The sequence below is a fragment of the Vanacampus margaritifer genome, chromosome 2, assembly GCF_051991255.1.
Source record: "Vanacampus margaritifer isolate UIUO_Vmar chromosome 2, RoL_Vmar_1.0, whole genome shotgun sequence".
Lineage (NCBI taxonomy): Eukaryota > Metazoa > Chordata > Actinopteri > Syngnathiformes > Syngnathidae > Vanacampus > Vanacampus margaritifer.
Genome location: NC_135433.1, coordinates 27,788,604 through 27,805,131, shown reverse-complemented (window position 1 = coordinate 27,805,131; position 16,528 = coordinate 27,788,604). Strand labels below are relative to the sequence as shown.

General features: G+C 44.1%; 1 protein-coding gene across 4 annotated transcripts in view; it reads right to left on the bottom strand.

Moving 5' to 3' along the window:
- grid2ipa (glutamate receptor, ionotropic, delta 2 (Grid2) interacting protein, a) overlaps positions 1-16,528 on the bottom strand; it is a 37,301-nt gene that overhangs the window by 6,547 nt on the left and 14,226 nt on the right. For 2 of the 4 annotated variants that reach the window (XM_077557160.1, XM_077557164.1), the window contains 10 exons: positions 9,806-10,081; positions 7,567-7,652; positions 7,413-7,482; positions 6,937-7,233; positions 6,709-6,860; positions 5,819-5,983; positions 5,212-5,318; positions 4,977-5,112; positions 3,962-4,290; positions 587-2,794 (listed from right to left, as the gene is read on the bottom strand). In XM_077557160.1, coding sequence (XP_077413286.1) covers positions 587-2,794; positions 3,962-4,290; positions 4,977-5,112; positions 5,212-5,318; positions 5,819-5,983; positions 6,709-6,860; positions 6,937-7,233; positions 7,413-7,482; positions 7,567-7,652; positions 9,806-10,081 — 3,826 coding nt within the window. Of the gene's footprint in view, positions 1-586; positions 2,795-3,961; positions 4,291-4,976; positions 5,113-5,211; positions 5,319-5,818; positions 5,984-6,708; positions 6,861-6,936; positions 7,234-7,412; positions 7,483-7,566; positions 7,653-9,805; positions 10,082-15,235; positions 15,735-16,528 lie in introns of those variants that run through there. The other 2 variants (XM_077557163.1, XM_077557162.1) reach the window with 2 other exon arrangements.

Genomic DNA, 16,528 nt, shown 5'->3' with positions numbered 1-16,528 from the left:
CTTCAAACAATAAAAAAAAAAAAAGAAGAAATAGTTACGTTAGACACATTTGAGTGAGCCTGTTTTGTTAAAAATGGACATCTGCTGCAGAAGGAAGTGGTCAGCCACGAGGATAACCTGCAGATTAATTTCTTCTTATGACAATGCCGAGTCAGCTCATGGTTTTAATCTGTTGCATCACTCATGAGTCCAAAACCTTTGAGAAAGAGTTTGGGAAGCTATTTGTTTTTTTAATGTCATATTAGGCGAATAGTAACTCTAATTTCCTGAATAGTAGTGATTTTGGAAATGTGAGGATTCTACCCAACAGCAATGATATAATATAGTAAAATGCAGTTAAAATAAAATAAAACTGTTCCCCCTTTGAAAACGAAAAACGCTCATTTAAAGGTGAAAGGAAGTTGCATAGCCATAAGATCAACTTCCCAACAGCTGTACTACAATGGCACATTAGTTGGACAGTAAATTGTGCTGCTCATATGGTTAAGATTTTGGTAATTCCATTGCATACATTTAAAGACTCTTTTCTTTTTGAAATTGTCAAATGTAGCCTGCATACCCCACGTGCAAATAGCCCACCATTCACCTGGCCCCAGATGGTGCCTTCAGAGTTCTCCACCTGTTCCCAGCGCAGCCTCTTGACACTCATGTGGTGGGAGTCCATCCTGGAGAGGGTGGGCCTGGGTAAGGGTGGAGGGGAGCAGGGCGGAGGCAGAGGCGGTGGTGGTGGAGGCTCCAGGTGCTCCGTGGGGTCAGATAGCGAGTGGGGGAGCGACTGGGGCTGAATTTGACTCTGCGTGGGTTTGTGCTGGGGCTGGTGTTGGGACTGCATCAGGTGGTGGGACGGTTGGGAATGGGGCCGGGTCGTTTGGGTGGTCGACGGGGCCTGGTGCTGGGATTGGCCATGCTGGGGCAGGGGCTGGAACGTGGAGAGCGTGGGCTGGTGCGGCTGGAGCGGCTGGAGCGGCTGGAGCGGCTGGAACGTGGACAGGAGCGGGTGGGATCGGTGGGGTTGCTGCGGCGGATGGATCACGTGAATCTGGTGCTGGTAGTCCTGCGGCGGAGGCTGCGGGGTCATGTGGTGGATGTGGTGGATGTGGGGGCTGCTGGAGTGGTGGTGGGTCTGCTGAATTGAATGGGGCCTCTGGGGGGATGGCTTAATGGGCTGGGGGTGATGCGTTTGGGGGACCGTCTGCCCTTGTGGTGGGGCTTGGGTCTGGTGGTGACTTTTTAGACTCCTGCGGCTCTGGTGTGAGTGGTTCTCCCGGGTCATCTGCACCGGTTGGGAGGAAGGCTCTTTCTGGAATTGATGCAGCAGCTCCATGGAGGAGTGATGATGGGGCTGGGGTTGGTGCATCTGATGGGGCTGGTGGAGGAGCTCCGTGGAGGAGTGATGGGGCTGGGGATGGTGCATCTGATGGAGCAGCTCAGTGGACGAATGGTGGGGCTGCCCCCTTTGCATCTGGTGGGCTTGATGGAGAAGTTCGGTGGAGGAGTGGTGAGGCTGCCTCTGCATCATCTGCTGAGCTTGATGGAGGAGTTCCGTCGAGGAGTTATGGATGTTGGGCTGGTGGATTTGGTGGAAGATTTCCGCAGAAGAGTAGTGGCTGCTGGGTTGTTGCATCTGCAGCATCTCCGCCGACGGTTGGTGGATTTGCGCTTGTTGCAACTGGTGGATGATCTCCGCTGAGGGGTGGTGGAGCATCTCGGCTGACGAATGGTGAGGCTGGGCCCTGAGGCTTTGGTGGCTTTGGTAAATGCCCTCGGTATACTGCTGAGTTGGGGTGGCCGTGGGTAGAGGAGGCGGGTGATGCGGAGGCGGGGCCGACCGGGACAAGCGTCGGTGGTGGAGCCCCGGGTGGGGCTGCTGCTGCTGCTGCGCTTGCCGCATCATATAATGAGGATGGTGAGAGTGGTGAGTGGTGGATTCTGGTGCAGGGAGTGGAGGTAAAGATTGGTGAAGTTGCTGGAGCGGTAGAGGCGAGTGGGTCTTCTGTTGGGTGGGCTGGGCAGGCATTGAGTGGTGGCTCTGGTAGATGTGCTGCATCAGTTGGTCCTCGTAAGCTTTTTGCTCCTGGTAGGCTTGCTCTTGTCTTTGCTGAAAGGCTTGTTGCTCCTGAAACATCTGCTCCTCAAACGCTTTCAGCTCCTCAAACGCCTTTTGCTCCTCATAGGATTGTCGCTCCTTCAACATTTGCTCCTGATACAACTGCTGTTCCTCCAAGGCCTTCAGCTCTTCGTACGCTTGCCTCTCTTTGTACGCTTGTTGCTCCTCGTAGGACTCGTAAGACTGCTGCTCTTGAAAGGCCTTAAGCTCTTGTATGGCAGCCTGGACCTGCAGTTCCTCTTTAGAAAGCAGCACTTTATGCAAGGAGTGTCGTTTTGGTGGTGGATTACTGCGGGGCGGGGGTGGGGGAGGCGGGCCAGATTTTCGGCGGATGGGCACGTAAGCTCTTGGCGAGTGTTCGGGGGTGTAGCTAGGCTGCTGCTGTTGTGGTGGTGGTGGCGGTTGAGATGGTGCAGGTGCAGCTGGAGGCGGAGGAGCCGGCGAGTCGTTGAACTGAACGGGCGGAGGTGGAGGAGGCGTCATGGGGGGCGGTGGGATGTGGTCAGAAGAAGAGGAATAGGTGAGGGAGGAAGCGTTATCGTCCCCGCTGCTGCTTTGGATGTCGCTCGGGCTGCTCAGCTCGGGACCCACGAACCCTCCGTTTTCTTCTTCGTCCATTCCTGACTCTTCATCATTATCTTCCTCCTCCTCCTCCTCATCATCTGGGAATGACACCTGCACAACCTCCTGTCATTAAAAGGGACATATTTGAAAATGAAATTCTTAGCTGCTTGTACTGTATACTAATAGTTCAGTCTTTTGAGTGCATCCTCGCCCATCAAGTGTGAAATTAAACAAGCAACTAAACTGTTTATTTGCCAATTTCTGATCATGTTTCTGTGAGTGAGCCCTCGTGGCGTTATGCTAATTTAATCACCTCCCCCACAATTAATTTTTCTGTCCATGATGTGACCATTTAGGCTAGAAGATCTCATCACAGCTCAGCTTCAGAAAACAGGTGAGCCATGATTGGTTGTTACCTTGCAGCAAGTGGCAAAATGGCCGCCTACTGACATGGATAAAAACTGGTGGATTTAGCTACTTAACTCAAATTCCACAATTCCACTAACGTAATATTAATCAGAGTACTGTGTTTAGACTAGTGGGGCTGCATAGAAGTAGTCAAGAAAATTTGAGGGTTGACTTCCCCTTTAAGAATATCTAAATATTAGGGCTGTCAGGCAATTACATTTTTTTAATCGTAATTAATCATATGACTTCTATAGTTAGCTCACGATTAATCACACATTTTATTTCTGTTCTAAATGTATAAAATGTACAATGATTCCCCCCCCCCCCCCCATGTTTTCATATTCTTGTTAACATTAAAGTGGGGGAAAATGTCAAACTAATAGAAATATGGCCACATCTTTTAGTCATTGATACAGTAATTACATAATAATTCCTAAAATTGAATGCAAAAATTAAAAAAGATGTACTTTACTGTAAAAAACGAGTGTGATATTGATGTCATTTTTCTGCCACTAGGTGGCATAAGTGCATTTGTAAGACGTTGACAGCTCAGTGCATTGTTCTTTTCATATTAAGAGCTATCTAATGTTTAATATGAAGTAACTTGTGAAATTCTGCACATTTTTAAAATTGTAAAACACAACCTGACCCCTGTCTCCACAAATATATGCATTATTATTAAATTTATCACTGTTAAATTTTGACATAGACGTGTCTGCTGCATTGCGACTGGAATTCCCCCAATACAGGGGTTACAAGTAAGAGGCGGTCATTAATCGCGTGCAAAAAAAAATAGTGGTGTTAAAGGAACTTTAAATAAACTCAAAATGAACGCACTAATATTGACACCCCTAATAAATATACATACATAAACAAACAAACCTCTTCGTAGTCATTTTCAGGAGTGAGAAAATCCTCGATTGCTACTCGCTGGCCCAGCTGCTCGCTCAGAGCGTCCAGAAAGCGGTCGGTGTCTTCCGAGCGCGGTGGCTTGGAGAAAGTATATCGCCGTTTGCTGCTGCGGTGCGGCGGCGGACTTGACGGGAAATCAATGAGCTCCGGCGGTGAAGGTGGTGGGCTGTCCAGGCTGATGTAGGGGTTGGACTCCCCGCTGTTCTGGCTCGTCAGGCCTGATGGGTAGAATTGAGAAAGGGGAGGGCTCGGGAGAGGATCTGGCCAGGTTATCGGGGGTGGGGGGCCTTTTCGACTACCTGCAAACAAGGAAGACATATGCGTTTTTTGTGCCATGTTTTCAATGTATGGTTTGGAACAGAAAATCTCAATGAAATTTTCAAAGCAGACTGGTGATTGTGGTGTGCAAATAGTAACAGAAGCAGAAGAGGATTTCTACTTGGCATGGTTGGGAAAAAAGGTTTCCAGCTCCACCATTTTGATCAGTGCGACTGCTACTTGGGTGTCAGAAAGTGCTAGAGGAAGTTTGGATCCATTATATTGGTATCCTACTCAACTATTGATAGTGAGGATGCAAAAAAGTTGCATTCACTCAATCCAAATTGCTTTTAGGCATCGGGCCTCTTGTGTGTTTCCTACTTCCACTTCCCACCATCACCAAATCCGAAAGCCCAAGTGCGCTACTTTGACAACAAAACTTTCAAAGGTCTACCTTGCTTTGGGTTTAATGTAATATAAATATCATCATCGATGTAAAATTCAAGGATATTCATAAGATTGAAAAATGGGTTAGCTGCTTGGGGATTTAGCATTGGTGCACTGCAGCACTTTTCATCATTCCACCTATCCTCTCTATCATATCCCATCTTGAGAAATACAGAGCACGATGCATGCATTAAGTCGAGAGGGTACGGCATACGATGCGTTAGCTCATGTCAGTTCCAGACAGCATCAATACAGTAGAAGCAGGTCCTGGTGGGGCTACCTGTGTTAGGGGAACCTGTGCGGGAGGAAGGGTCCAGATCCAGCAAAGTCTCAGGGGCGGGAGGAAGGCGAGTCTTCAGGGACTTGGATCTCTTGGCCGCGTACATGTTCTCCAGTTCAGCGTACACGGCAGATAGCTTGTTTGGTGGAAATGTAAAAGAGCACATTTAAACCTTTTGCCCTCATTTGTTCCGCAAATAGTAATTGGACTCCAGTGGAAAGGGGCTGGTACGTACATTTGTGAGGTTGTTGGGAGTCTCGGGAAGAGAGGTGCCATCCCCTGATTGTCTTTCTCCTGGAGCCAACCTCATTCCTGCCTCCAGCAGCGAGTCTGCACGGAAGCCTAAATTGATCCAGGCAGATTACAATGCGCTAAACGCAAACGGACTAATGTTCCGACACTAGGGAAACATTCATGTGCAATATGGTTGATAAATTTGGCTTTAGGGTTGATTTGTGTTATTAATAAACACTTAGAAATGAGATTTGCTTTAATCATTGAGCCTACATTACATGCAAATATAGTTTAGGGAATAAGGAGTTGAAATGAAAAAAAAAAATAATTAGTGGGTACTCACAGCCAATAATGCTAAGTACTCCAGCACAATATCATATCAAATAAAAATATTTAGCTGCTGGAGACGGTTTTATAGCCTCACTTACACCCCCCTAAAACAAGAGTTTACCCTGTCTAGTTATACAAAAAAACTAACAAAAAACAGTTGTACCCACTACCTAATGTTATGATAAAAAAAGAGGATCACTATACAGTACATGCCGGACATCTGTTTAGTAGGTATGTCAGAATAAAAATGATAATAATAAAAAAGTCTGATTCTGTACCCATGCTCAAGTGTGTGCCAATGAGCAGGTCATCAGAGCTCCGCCCCCTCACACTGCTCCTGTAGGTGGTGCCCGTCACCCTCATGGAGCTGCTACGGCGATGGGGTTCAGGGGCAGCCTCGGGCTCTGCAGGAGCAGGAGGAGGTGGTGGTGGTGGTGGTGGAACTAAAAGGCACACAAACACGCACAAGGACCAAACGGCTGAGAACGATTTATTCTGGATCAACAGAGTGACCAGGATGTTAAAGCTCCATAATTGGCGGGTCTTGCACTTGGCCCAACAGTGGGGATCCACCTTTTAATATCACGTTGTAATTGTAGAAGCCATGGTAGTAGGTAATGTCTGGTCGGTGCTGGATTTCACTTTCCTTTCTTTTCTTTGATCCTTCCTCGGGTCTCCTGACAACCTCACGACTCTAGCTGGATTCTGAAGTATTCGGTTTAGGTGAACGGTCTGGGATTTTTAATAGGTTTTAGATGAACTAATGAGTACACACTCACACGCACGCACACATGCACACACACATACAAAATAAAAAAAATAAAAAAATTGAAAATAAAGAGAGCAATGATGATGACATGTCAAATCGGTAAAATTACTGAATGAACAATACTGAGCTCTCAAAAAAGAAAAAAAATGTAGAAACCATCAATACTAAACATGATTGGAATATAACAGGATGTGTTTTACTAGTCAAACAGTTTCACTCCCTCCATCCAATCAGAGGACGGACTTGAAATGTAATTAGTTATAGTAATAGTCCCATATAGTTCATGCATAGCAAATATATTTATTAGATTAAATTGACATAGATCCACATGAATAACAGTGCTTTTCCCGCCACCTGATAAAAACGAATGCCGTAAACAGACAAAAAGTGCACTCCCACCTGGCGCCTTGAATCCAAGGAAGCGCGAGATTTTGCTCTGGCAGTGTTCTTGTTCTTCATACGTCAACAGCTGGTAAACAAATTGCCAGATGACCTGTTTGGCTGGAGTATCCAGCACTGGGAACACATCCACGATCAGCGTGTCCACATTCCTGTCGCCATGGAAACACACCCCGTCTTGGAATTCATTCACAGAACACACACGTGTTTTTGTTTCTACTTGCCCACCTGTGCTGGAAGAAGTTCTCCAGAGCCTTGCAGATGGTGTACCTCTCCTGGATGGTCAGCAGGTGCTCCAGCTGTTGCCCGAAGGTGCGGCCGTGGACTCGGATGCTCGGCGGCAGGATCTCGGCCACCCACTGCAGGGAGCTGAGCACGGGGGAGCGAGCGCGCTCGGTGGGAATGCCGCCCCCTGCCAGGTCCTGCTCCGACATGGTGAAAGAGGGCGGGCCGTCCTCCACTACCAGAGTGGGCATGGCACCGCTTCCCTGCAGCATGGACACCACCTTCTCGTGGGAGGAGGTCCTAAGGTCGCACACGTGATTTGTGAAGGTAAACGGCGGATGAATGTCAGCCTCTTAACTGCGTGCGGATAAGAACAGCTATAAAATCCTAAGTGGATGACACAATTACGCTGTTTGAGGAAATACAGAATTTCAATTAATCTGAAACGAGCCACTTTCATCAAGTTTGTTCTGATTTACCTCATGTCAAGTCCGTTGAGAAACAGGATGCGGTCTCCTGGTTTTAGACCTGCCTTGTCTGCTGCGCTCCCTGCAAACAAAATAAGTCCAAGCAAGAGGACATTTGCTCACAAAAGCGTTTCTAAACAACTGTACTATTGTATGTTGCATTTACCGGGGATGACAGAGTCGATCCACACAGGCGCGTGACCCCTGAGAGTGAAGCCAAAGCTCATGTTGCCTTTGCACACTCTCACCGTCCTAAAAACGAACAATGAATGAGATGCACCAACAACAGATGGAAATGTTAATTGTAAAACTTTTTCTTTTTTTTTTTATAGAACTGTGGATCATTTGACCTCATGAAATATTGCAGATACTGTATAACGTATTCAACCATGCATTGTATTGGGCCGATCCTTATTTTCAAGCTATTGGTACTTGCAATGTTCTTTTGTGGCCATTTTATGATCAGGAACAAGAAATGAGGAGAATAGGAATTTTTTTTATTTTTCAATGTTCATTCATTAAAAAAAAAAGTTATATAAAATCAATCCACATTTTTTTATATATAGTGTTCCCTCGCTACTTTGCGGTTCACTTATTGCGGGATTCTCTCTATGGTGGATTTTTTGATTGTAGTCAAAGTGTGGCACCGTAAAATTTGAAGGTGCATTATGCCGTTTAAAAAGGCAATATTAAAGCTTTTTCTACATCATGCATGCTCCACCAATGCCCAGATGAGTACGAAGAGCCCTGACTGTTTTACTCTGACTGCACCTATCAGCTTTTATCTTCCCTTTATAGTAGAGTGGGCGGACCCTCCACACTCCAGTTTCTTTGGGGAGCGGAGGGGCGGAGTTTTTCTGACCTCATTTGAAGTCATGTCTTTGTTTGTCAACTGCGGCTGGCGCTTTAAGATGGTGCACGTACTCGCACGCGCACCATGAACGAGCCTGACACAGATGCTGCAGTTGCGCTTTGGGCCAGAGGCGGCAGTCACGAGTAAAAAAGTGACAAACTGCAAAAAGATCCTTTAAATCATTGCATTGTATTAGTTCACCACGAGATGCCACTAAATTCTACACACTGTTACTCCAACACTCGCACCCCCCACCCCTGCGTCCCCAAACCGTCGACGGGCGGGAGCGTGCAGGCCGTTTCAACTCTCTGAAATGCTTCGGACAACTGAGACAGACACACTCGCACCCGTCGATGGGAACACGCAACCAAGGGGCACAAAGGCGGAAGCGCAAGCACTGTGACGCGGCCCACACGTCGCAAACAGGAAACGGAAACAAAGCCGATGTGTGAAAATCAGGAAGTCAGAAGTCCCGCCTTTTCCATAGCATATGCCCCATTGAGATATGTAAGTCTTTCTTTAAAATGATCTCTCATTGTTTTTTGGGTGGGCAAGTAGCGATACCAGGTATCAGTATTGGGCTGATACCAGGCCTCATTTCAAGGCATCGGTACTTGCGACGGCATGTGGCCATTTTATGATCAAGAACTCAAAATTAGAAAAATAAAAAAATTGCAATTCCGTATTATTTTAAGTTAAAATTGTTATATTGGGATATATAGGTCTTTCTTTAAAATGTTCTGCCATTGTTATTTTGGGAAATTTCATGGATCAAAAGTACTAGTGGTATCAGTACATATACATTATCGGTGACTACTCAAAAGTTGAGTGTTCGAACTTGTATTGGTCCGAAAGAAAAGTAGTAGTATGGAACATCACTAATTCAAAGAGCTACATGCAACATGCTATATAGTCCTTCCTGATCATCCAGAAGTCATTTCCAATTTATCATCTCAGCTTCAAGAAATCAGTGCAGGATTCCCATATGCAACAATCCACTACGTTGGCCACAACATTAGGTACACCTGAATGGTGAACATGAGTCATAAAATCACATTTAAGAACATAAGAAGGTTCCGTTTTGAATGACATTGTACTGCACTTGTATTGGATTTTGTGTTTGGAAGTGTTGGTTTGTGTCAAAATGTACAAAAAGTGTCTTTTAGACAAACACATTCTTTATGTACTGTATACTACTCAATTAAAACCAAACCCTAATTGAAATGTCTTTGAAAAAGAGTGAGAGTAGGAAATAGAGGATAAACATATACTGTACATTGAGCACAGATAATGTATGCACATTTTTTAAAGGATTTTTCAGATTACAGATCAACTATTATGTCTTTTAATAGTACAAATATGTTGGGAGATAAAAATAGATCATCCAAAGCACTTTTTTCCAAATATAAGCAGCCTTTAAACCTTGTGCTGGTGTTTTTTGGGGGGTCTGGAACGGATTAATTGCATTATTATTCATTTCAATGGGGAAAGTTGATTTGAGTCAAGTCACCACTGCACGCAGATACCTGAAAAATGTCATTAAGCCACTGACCTGCAGTTGGTGGCGGATCCGCTGGAGTGCCCAGCTATGAGCGAGGTGGTCTTGCGCATGCCGCGGGACGGTGGGACGGAGCCTTCCTCCGCGTGTGTGCGGGGCACAGAACTGGCGCGCGTTGAGACCACCAGGTGCTCGGGGTGATCCTCGCTGCGGCTGCGACGCAGGTGGCTACGGCTCGGGTCACTGAAGCTCCGCCCCTTAATACGGCTCATCAGGCTCTGGGAAACCACCTCGTCGAAACGCTCCCGGTGCTTCTTGGGAATGAAGATCCTGGACAACATTGGGGAGGACAAGCGGGGGAATTTGACACTTGACAAAATTGGATTCAATATTTGGCTGGTCCAGAGTTGAAGATGAAGACAGGTACTTTAAAATATATATATAAATATTTATTTGTTCAGGAGTAGAATCCACTTCAAATGTCTTTTTAGCCAGCTGCAACAAGACAACTTTGGTTTGTGTAAGGAGTGTTTCACATTCACTCGCATAATAAACACCAAAAAAGAAACAGCAAAAGCACGTTTGGGAGTCAACGCTCCACTCCCCTTCCCTTCCCATAACCAACTTCTTGTGCCTTTTTATTCCAGCAAAACTAAAAAAAAATATATATATATATATATATATATATATAGATATAAGCAAAAAACACTCAGGCATGAAGGGATGTCATACATTGAAGCTTCTCCATTGTTTGTGTGTTATTGTTTGCTGTGGAGCGATCAAGAGAGGCCTGACTTTCGCTTTGAATTTAGCGCTGCATGCGGAAGAAAAGCAGCGGATTCTTTTTGAGTCCACCAAGCCTGACATATTGGGCTTCACAAGACTTCGCTGTGGTTTATATGACGCCAATTAGTTGCGAGAGCAAGAAAACAAATCACAGGATTGACCCAGAAATGCACAATTTAACAGGCAATACAAAGTCAGTCATGACGGCTTCTCTTCTGTCTATGGTCAAACAAACACACACACACAAGCAAATTGCTCACACATGCTCTAATTTGGACCTCTTCTATTTTGTAAATCGAACACATCCCTCCTCTAAAATCATTTATCCACCGCCATTCTCATCCTCATCATCGCCTTCCCTCCCACTCCCCACAGCGCAGCCTTCATCCAAACTCTCCAGGGGTGCTTTGCATGTTGGGAAATGCCCCACTTCCGCAGAGCATCCACAGGACTCAACCGCCATCAAAAACAACTCGGCGGCGCACCTTTGTTTTCAAAGTTCATTTGTACGTTTGGAGGATGCGAGGAGAGGATGATTAGACATCTCTATAATTGGCGCTTCCAACAGAACAATGAGTGATGAGGTTTTTTTTTTTTTTTGATGCATTGCGTTTTTATGCCAGGCGGCTTCCATAAGGATTAAGTGACTGGCTGAAGTCACTTGATAGGGATGAAGGCACTTCTTCACTTATACTTAATTTAATGACAAAAGTACTGGACTTGTACTCAAAAAATGCTCCAATACTATGACACCAATACCATTTTAGTGTGCTGAAATTTATGCCAAAGTTAATATTTTGTGTCATTTAACAATGCTTAAATTACGATTGCAAGATGTAATAGCATTATCAACTAGCCGATCTGTACTCAAATATAAGTACTTGTACTCACTCTCAGTCCGAAGATATAGTGATATCTGTGTATCCCTCAAAAGTAACTCAGTGTCAGTGAGGAGAAAGCATTAGCCACAAAAATACATCTGCATAATGTAATAAGCAGTGTTGCTCCGATACCGTTTTTTTGGGCCCCCGATACTGATTCCGATATCCAACTTTGCAGTATCGGCCGATGCCGATACCATACCCAAGTTGTTGTTATTTCCCAACATGAAAAAGCTGTCCTGCCATTGGTTCAGAGCATTCAAGGGCCAATAGGATCTCTTAGTTCGGCATGCAGTGAACATGTCACACATCAGTGAATGCCGTGCATGAGCAAGACAGAAGATGCTGCATCCAAAGTCCTATATAAGTGTCAGAATTAATGGTATTGGCATGTTACTTGTTAGTACTCACCGATACCGATACCATTGTTTTAATGCAGTATCGGGGCCTCTGCCGATACCAGTATCGGTATCGGAACAACACTAGTAATAAAAGAGGTGCTCTTTTCGTTGGAAGTGAATTGCGCTGCCTGCAAGCAAACTGTTGGCGTGCACTGCCGAAAAGCTCTATTTTTGTTTCATCCGTCCACAGAAAATTTTCCCAAAAGAATTGTGGTTTGTCCAGGTACTCATTGGCAAAGGTTAGCCATTCTTTTTTTTATGTCTCCCTCAGGAATGGTCTTCGCCCATGAAGCCCTGTTTTTGGTTCAGTGTGTGGCGTATGGTACTTCTTAAAATCATGATCCCAAACTATTCCAGGTTGGCTTTCGGGTCATTGGATGTTTAACGTGGTGTTTTTTCCACCATTTGATTTGAAGATTTCTGTCAATGTGTTTCCATAGTGATTTACAGGAAAGGGTTCCAATACCAGACAGAAGACGTTTTAAGTTTTCTATTTTTTACGCCCATTGTTTATTGTTTTTTAATCATTTGGTCTTTCAGATAAAACACAAGTTCTCTATAAAAAATAACATGTTTTATTTATTTTTTTCAGAAGATATTCCACATTATGTACTTTACCTTCATGGGTGCCAATAAGGGTGAGCAGGACTGTACATCTCACAATTTGAGCAAATTTCCTTAAAATTGCTTGAAATTAATGACAATTATATATTTTCAATTTGCTCATAAAAGTCATTTTTGCATAGAGCACACAATAAAATAAATTAAAAAATATAGATAAATGAAATAAAACAAATAATTCAGTAGTTGGGGGGTGGGGGGGGGTTCCCAATCAAAGTATGCGGTTGTACAACTTTTTTTAAGGAATACAGTGAAGTGCAAATAATTCAATTTAATACAATAGTGTTTCAAGTAATTTAGTAATATTTTCTATGTTAACAATTCTTCAAGCTGTATAGTGTGTGATCTTTAATTATATCTTGTTTTGAAATCCATGCTTTTAATTTGGAAGGTTGCACTGTATTTCCGTTTCCTGTTTCATGTTCTCCATTCGTCATTCATCTCATAGCAGTGCAGTAGTCAATGACAGTATACTATATAATATATAAGATCTGTCTGTACTTCAAAGCTAATTAAATTGTTGAGTGCTCTCTTACCGGAGCTCCCTGTGACGATCAATAAATGCAAAATAACCATTTCAGCCTTTAGTTCCTGACCCCAAAACGGCCACAAGGGCGGGGACCGATACCAGTATTGATATCCGTCGCAAGTACTGATATTGTAAAATGTGTAACATTGATTGCCTCAAATGTATAGAGAGTGATGATGTAGGCTTTTAATCAGCTCAGTTCTGACTTGCTAGCAAATTACATTTGTTTGTTTTTTATGCAGCATACAGACTTTAGTATGGCAGACTTCCAGACGAGATGTTTATTAATATCTTAAATGTTGGAAAAACGCTGCTGACATACATTCAGTGAAAGAATAGAGCCTGCGGTAACGAGAGTAGAAAAGATAGAATGTGGAGTAGGATCTCTTTCTGGGCCGGGTCATGGAACATGGAACCATTGGGAACACGCGTGTGCTTAGTTGGCTGATGTAGGCCACGCAACTTTGGCCAACGATCATACATCACCGGTGAAACTCAACGGAATGAGGCCACTTGTGTTTGGGTTCTAATCGCAGACACAAAATAGTCCTAATTGTGATCACACTTCAAGTTTAGTTTGCGGTTGAAGTTGGATTCAAGATGGCCTCGATTAGAAGCAGGGCGAGAGGAGCCTGTAATTAGGACTAATGAGGTCGATCAAGAACGCGGATGGCAATCAGATGGCCGCAGCATGATGTGCAAACAAAGGTCAAGTCGTGGGGAAGATTGAGAAACACGAGTCCCTTGAAGACACATTAGGAAAACTAACCTGACCTTAGCCGCCATCATGAATTTCTTATGGAATTTTCTATTCAGACTTTTGTTTACATGCAATATCATAAAAATATGGAGTCATACCTTCTCACAATCTTTATTAAAAATCTGGAGGATCACTATTGTTTTCCTCCCAAACAGAATATTTTCTTGCTGTCATTACAAATGTCAACATATGTAAATAACTCTGATCGAACACGTATCTGCTTTATTTTAGCTTAAGCAGCGAAATGGTCTACTTCTAAAAAGGGTAGAAATTAATTTATTGTGGATATATACATACGAATATATGAATTGGCTATACGTATGTATGCATGTATACGTTTTTTTTCTCTTTTCTCCACTGTGATTTTAATAACTACAGTAGTAGTAGTTGTAGTGTCCTTGAATGTCATGTTTGAAATAAAATTATTATTAATATTATTATATACAGGAATACTATTACCACCAGCCAGGGATGTTTGCTATCACTTTTTTCCCCACAAGGATACCGTGAGAAGTACTCAACTCTTCAGTAGTCACCGATGTCAAGTATGGATACGACTAGTGTTAACTCTTTTACCGCCAAAAAAACGTTCAATGACGTATACTAAAATCCAAATGAATGCCGCCAAAAATGTTAATTGACGTTTACTATGGGTTGTTTTTTTTCCTCAATGCGCAGTGGAATGTCTGTGCAGCGCTCATTGGGGTTGTAAAATCCCAAAACACCCACTAACTATGGCCAGCAGATGGCAGCAAATCTAATTCACAGAGCGTCACTAAACAAAAAAAATATTAGTGTCAAAGTCACTGTTGTGCAGAAAATGTATCTTTTCACAAAAGCTTGTTTTCTCCTTTTCTTTTCAATTTTCGCTCAATGTCACTCAAATGACCTATTTTCAAATAGTGATTACTAAAGAACGAAATAAGGTAATAACATACTTTTTTTTCTAATGAAAGAATGGAACACGATCTCTCATTTGGTACCCACCATGTATAAGCACACAGAGCACACAATATGAAAAAGATGAGTTAAAATGCTCAAAATTGGCTGGCACTCTCGGGTTTGTTTTGTGGATAACGTGTGGCAGTAAAAGAGTTCATGGCAATTTTCTATTCGAATTCTAGTTCTAGAGCGTCATAAGTATAACGATACATTGAAAATAAGCCAGATATCAACATTGGGCCGCCAATACTGATACCTGGCATCGGTACTCGCCCATCCCTAATTATCACTATTGGTCTTGTTGTTTACATTTTATAATTGTTATAGCACCTCCCCTTTAAGAATAATACTATACAACCTGGTCAAAAGCAAGATCATCTTTAATTTGAAACACTCTTTGGAATAAGTACTGTAATCTCACACATACTGTACATAAATCTATTTTGAAAAAGTGGGGTTTCCCCTACGGTTGTTACCAGTGTGGTGTTTCTATGCTGACAAGTAAAGTCACAACACAAAGAAGTGTGCAAAAAGCGCCGGGATCAAAGTGAAAAAGTCACGTACCGAAAATGTCTTGCCAGGCTGCGTTCTCGTCCCATGGCTCTTCGGGGCTTTGAGGGAACGCCGCAGCTCAGTTCAGCGATGCAAATGCCTCCTCCCCGCTATCCCGCTGAGTCCCCCCCATCGAGCGTGAGCAGGCAAAGTCTGCCCGGACAAGAAGGCAGGCCACGAGAAACAAAGCGTCCCGCTTCTCAAACGTGCCGGCTGCGGGGTCGGGAAGACGCCAGACGAGAACGACGAGGGACAGCGAGGGAGGGAGCCAAGCGATAAGAGCGGCCCGATTCGCTTTCCTCCTCACCGGCTAAACATCCCTGAGCAGCATCGGCAGATCTTCAACTACTTGCCTCATTTCCACCTTTTGCCCAAAGTCTCACACACACGCACACGACAGTCACATTTGATGGACTGACTCATCCATCAGTCAGCAGTAACAAGAGGAAAAGTGACAACCTTCTCTTTCCTCAGTAGAAGAGGAGGAGGCAAAGTGTGAGAAGAAGTGAGGAGGGTCCCAGTGGACTGTCTAAGATCGTGTGTGTGTGTGTGTGTGTGTGTGTGTGTGTGTGTGTGTGTGTGTGTGTGTGCGTGTGTGTGTGTGTGTGTGTGTGTGTGAGTGTGTGTGTGAGTGGTTTTGTCTTTGCTACATTGTGGGACCTATACACAAGTTTTTCCAGGTTTAACAACCATTGTGGTGACCAACTTGAAATTGTGGGGACATTTTGGTGGTCCCCACAAGTTCAGACCTCTTTTTGAGTGTCAGGACTTGGTTTTAGAGTTTAGGTTTGAATTGGGTCATGGTTGAGGTTAGGGTAAGGAATGGGGGTAGGCAATCATTTTTGATGGTTGGGGTTAGGTAAAGGGGTTAGGAAATGAATCATGTCAAAGAGATGTCCCCACGATGATACAAAGACAAGTGTGTGTGTGTGTGTGTGTGTGTGTGGGGCCATTTTGCTGGGCCCCACAAGTTTAGATCTCTTTTTGAGGGTCAAGACTTGGTTTTAGAGTTAAGGTTTAAATTGGGTTATGATTGAGGTTAGGATAAGGTATAGGGGTAGGCAATCATTTTTGATGGTTGGGGTTAGGGGGAGGGGCTAGGAAATGCATCAAGTCAATGAGATGTCGAAATGATGATACAAAGACAAGTGTGTGTGTGTGTGTGTGTGTGTGTTGTGGGGTGTGTATGTGCGTGTAAGTGTGTATGTGTGGTCTTGTTTTTGTTACATAGTGGGACCAACATTCCGGGATTTCACAGAGTTGTGGGGCCCACCCGTCCACGTGGGGCCATTTTGCTGGGCCCCA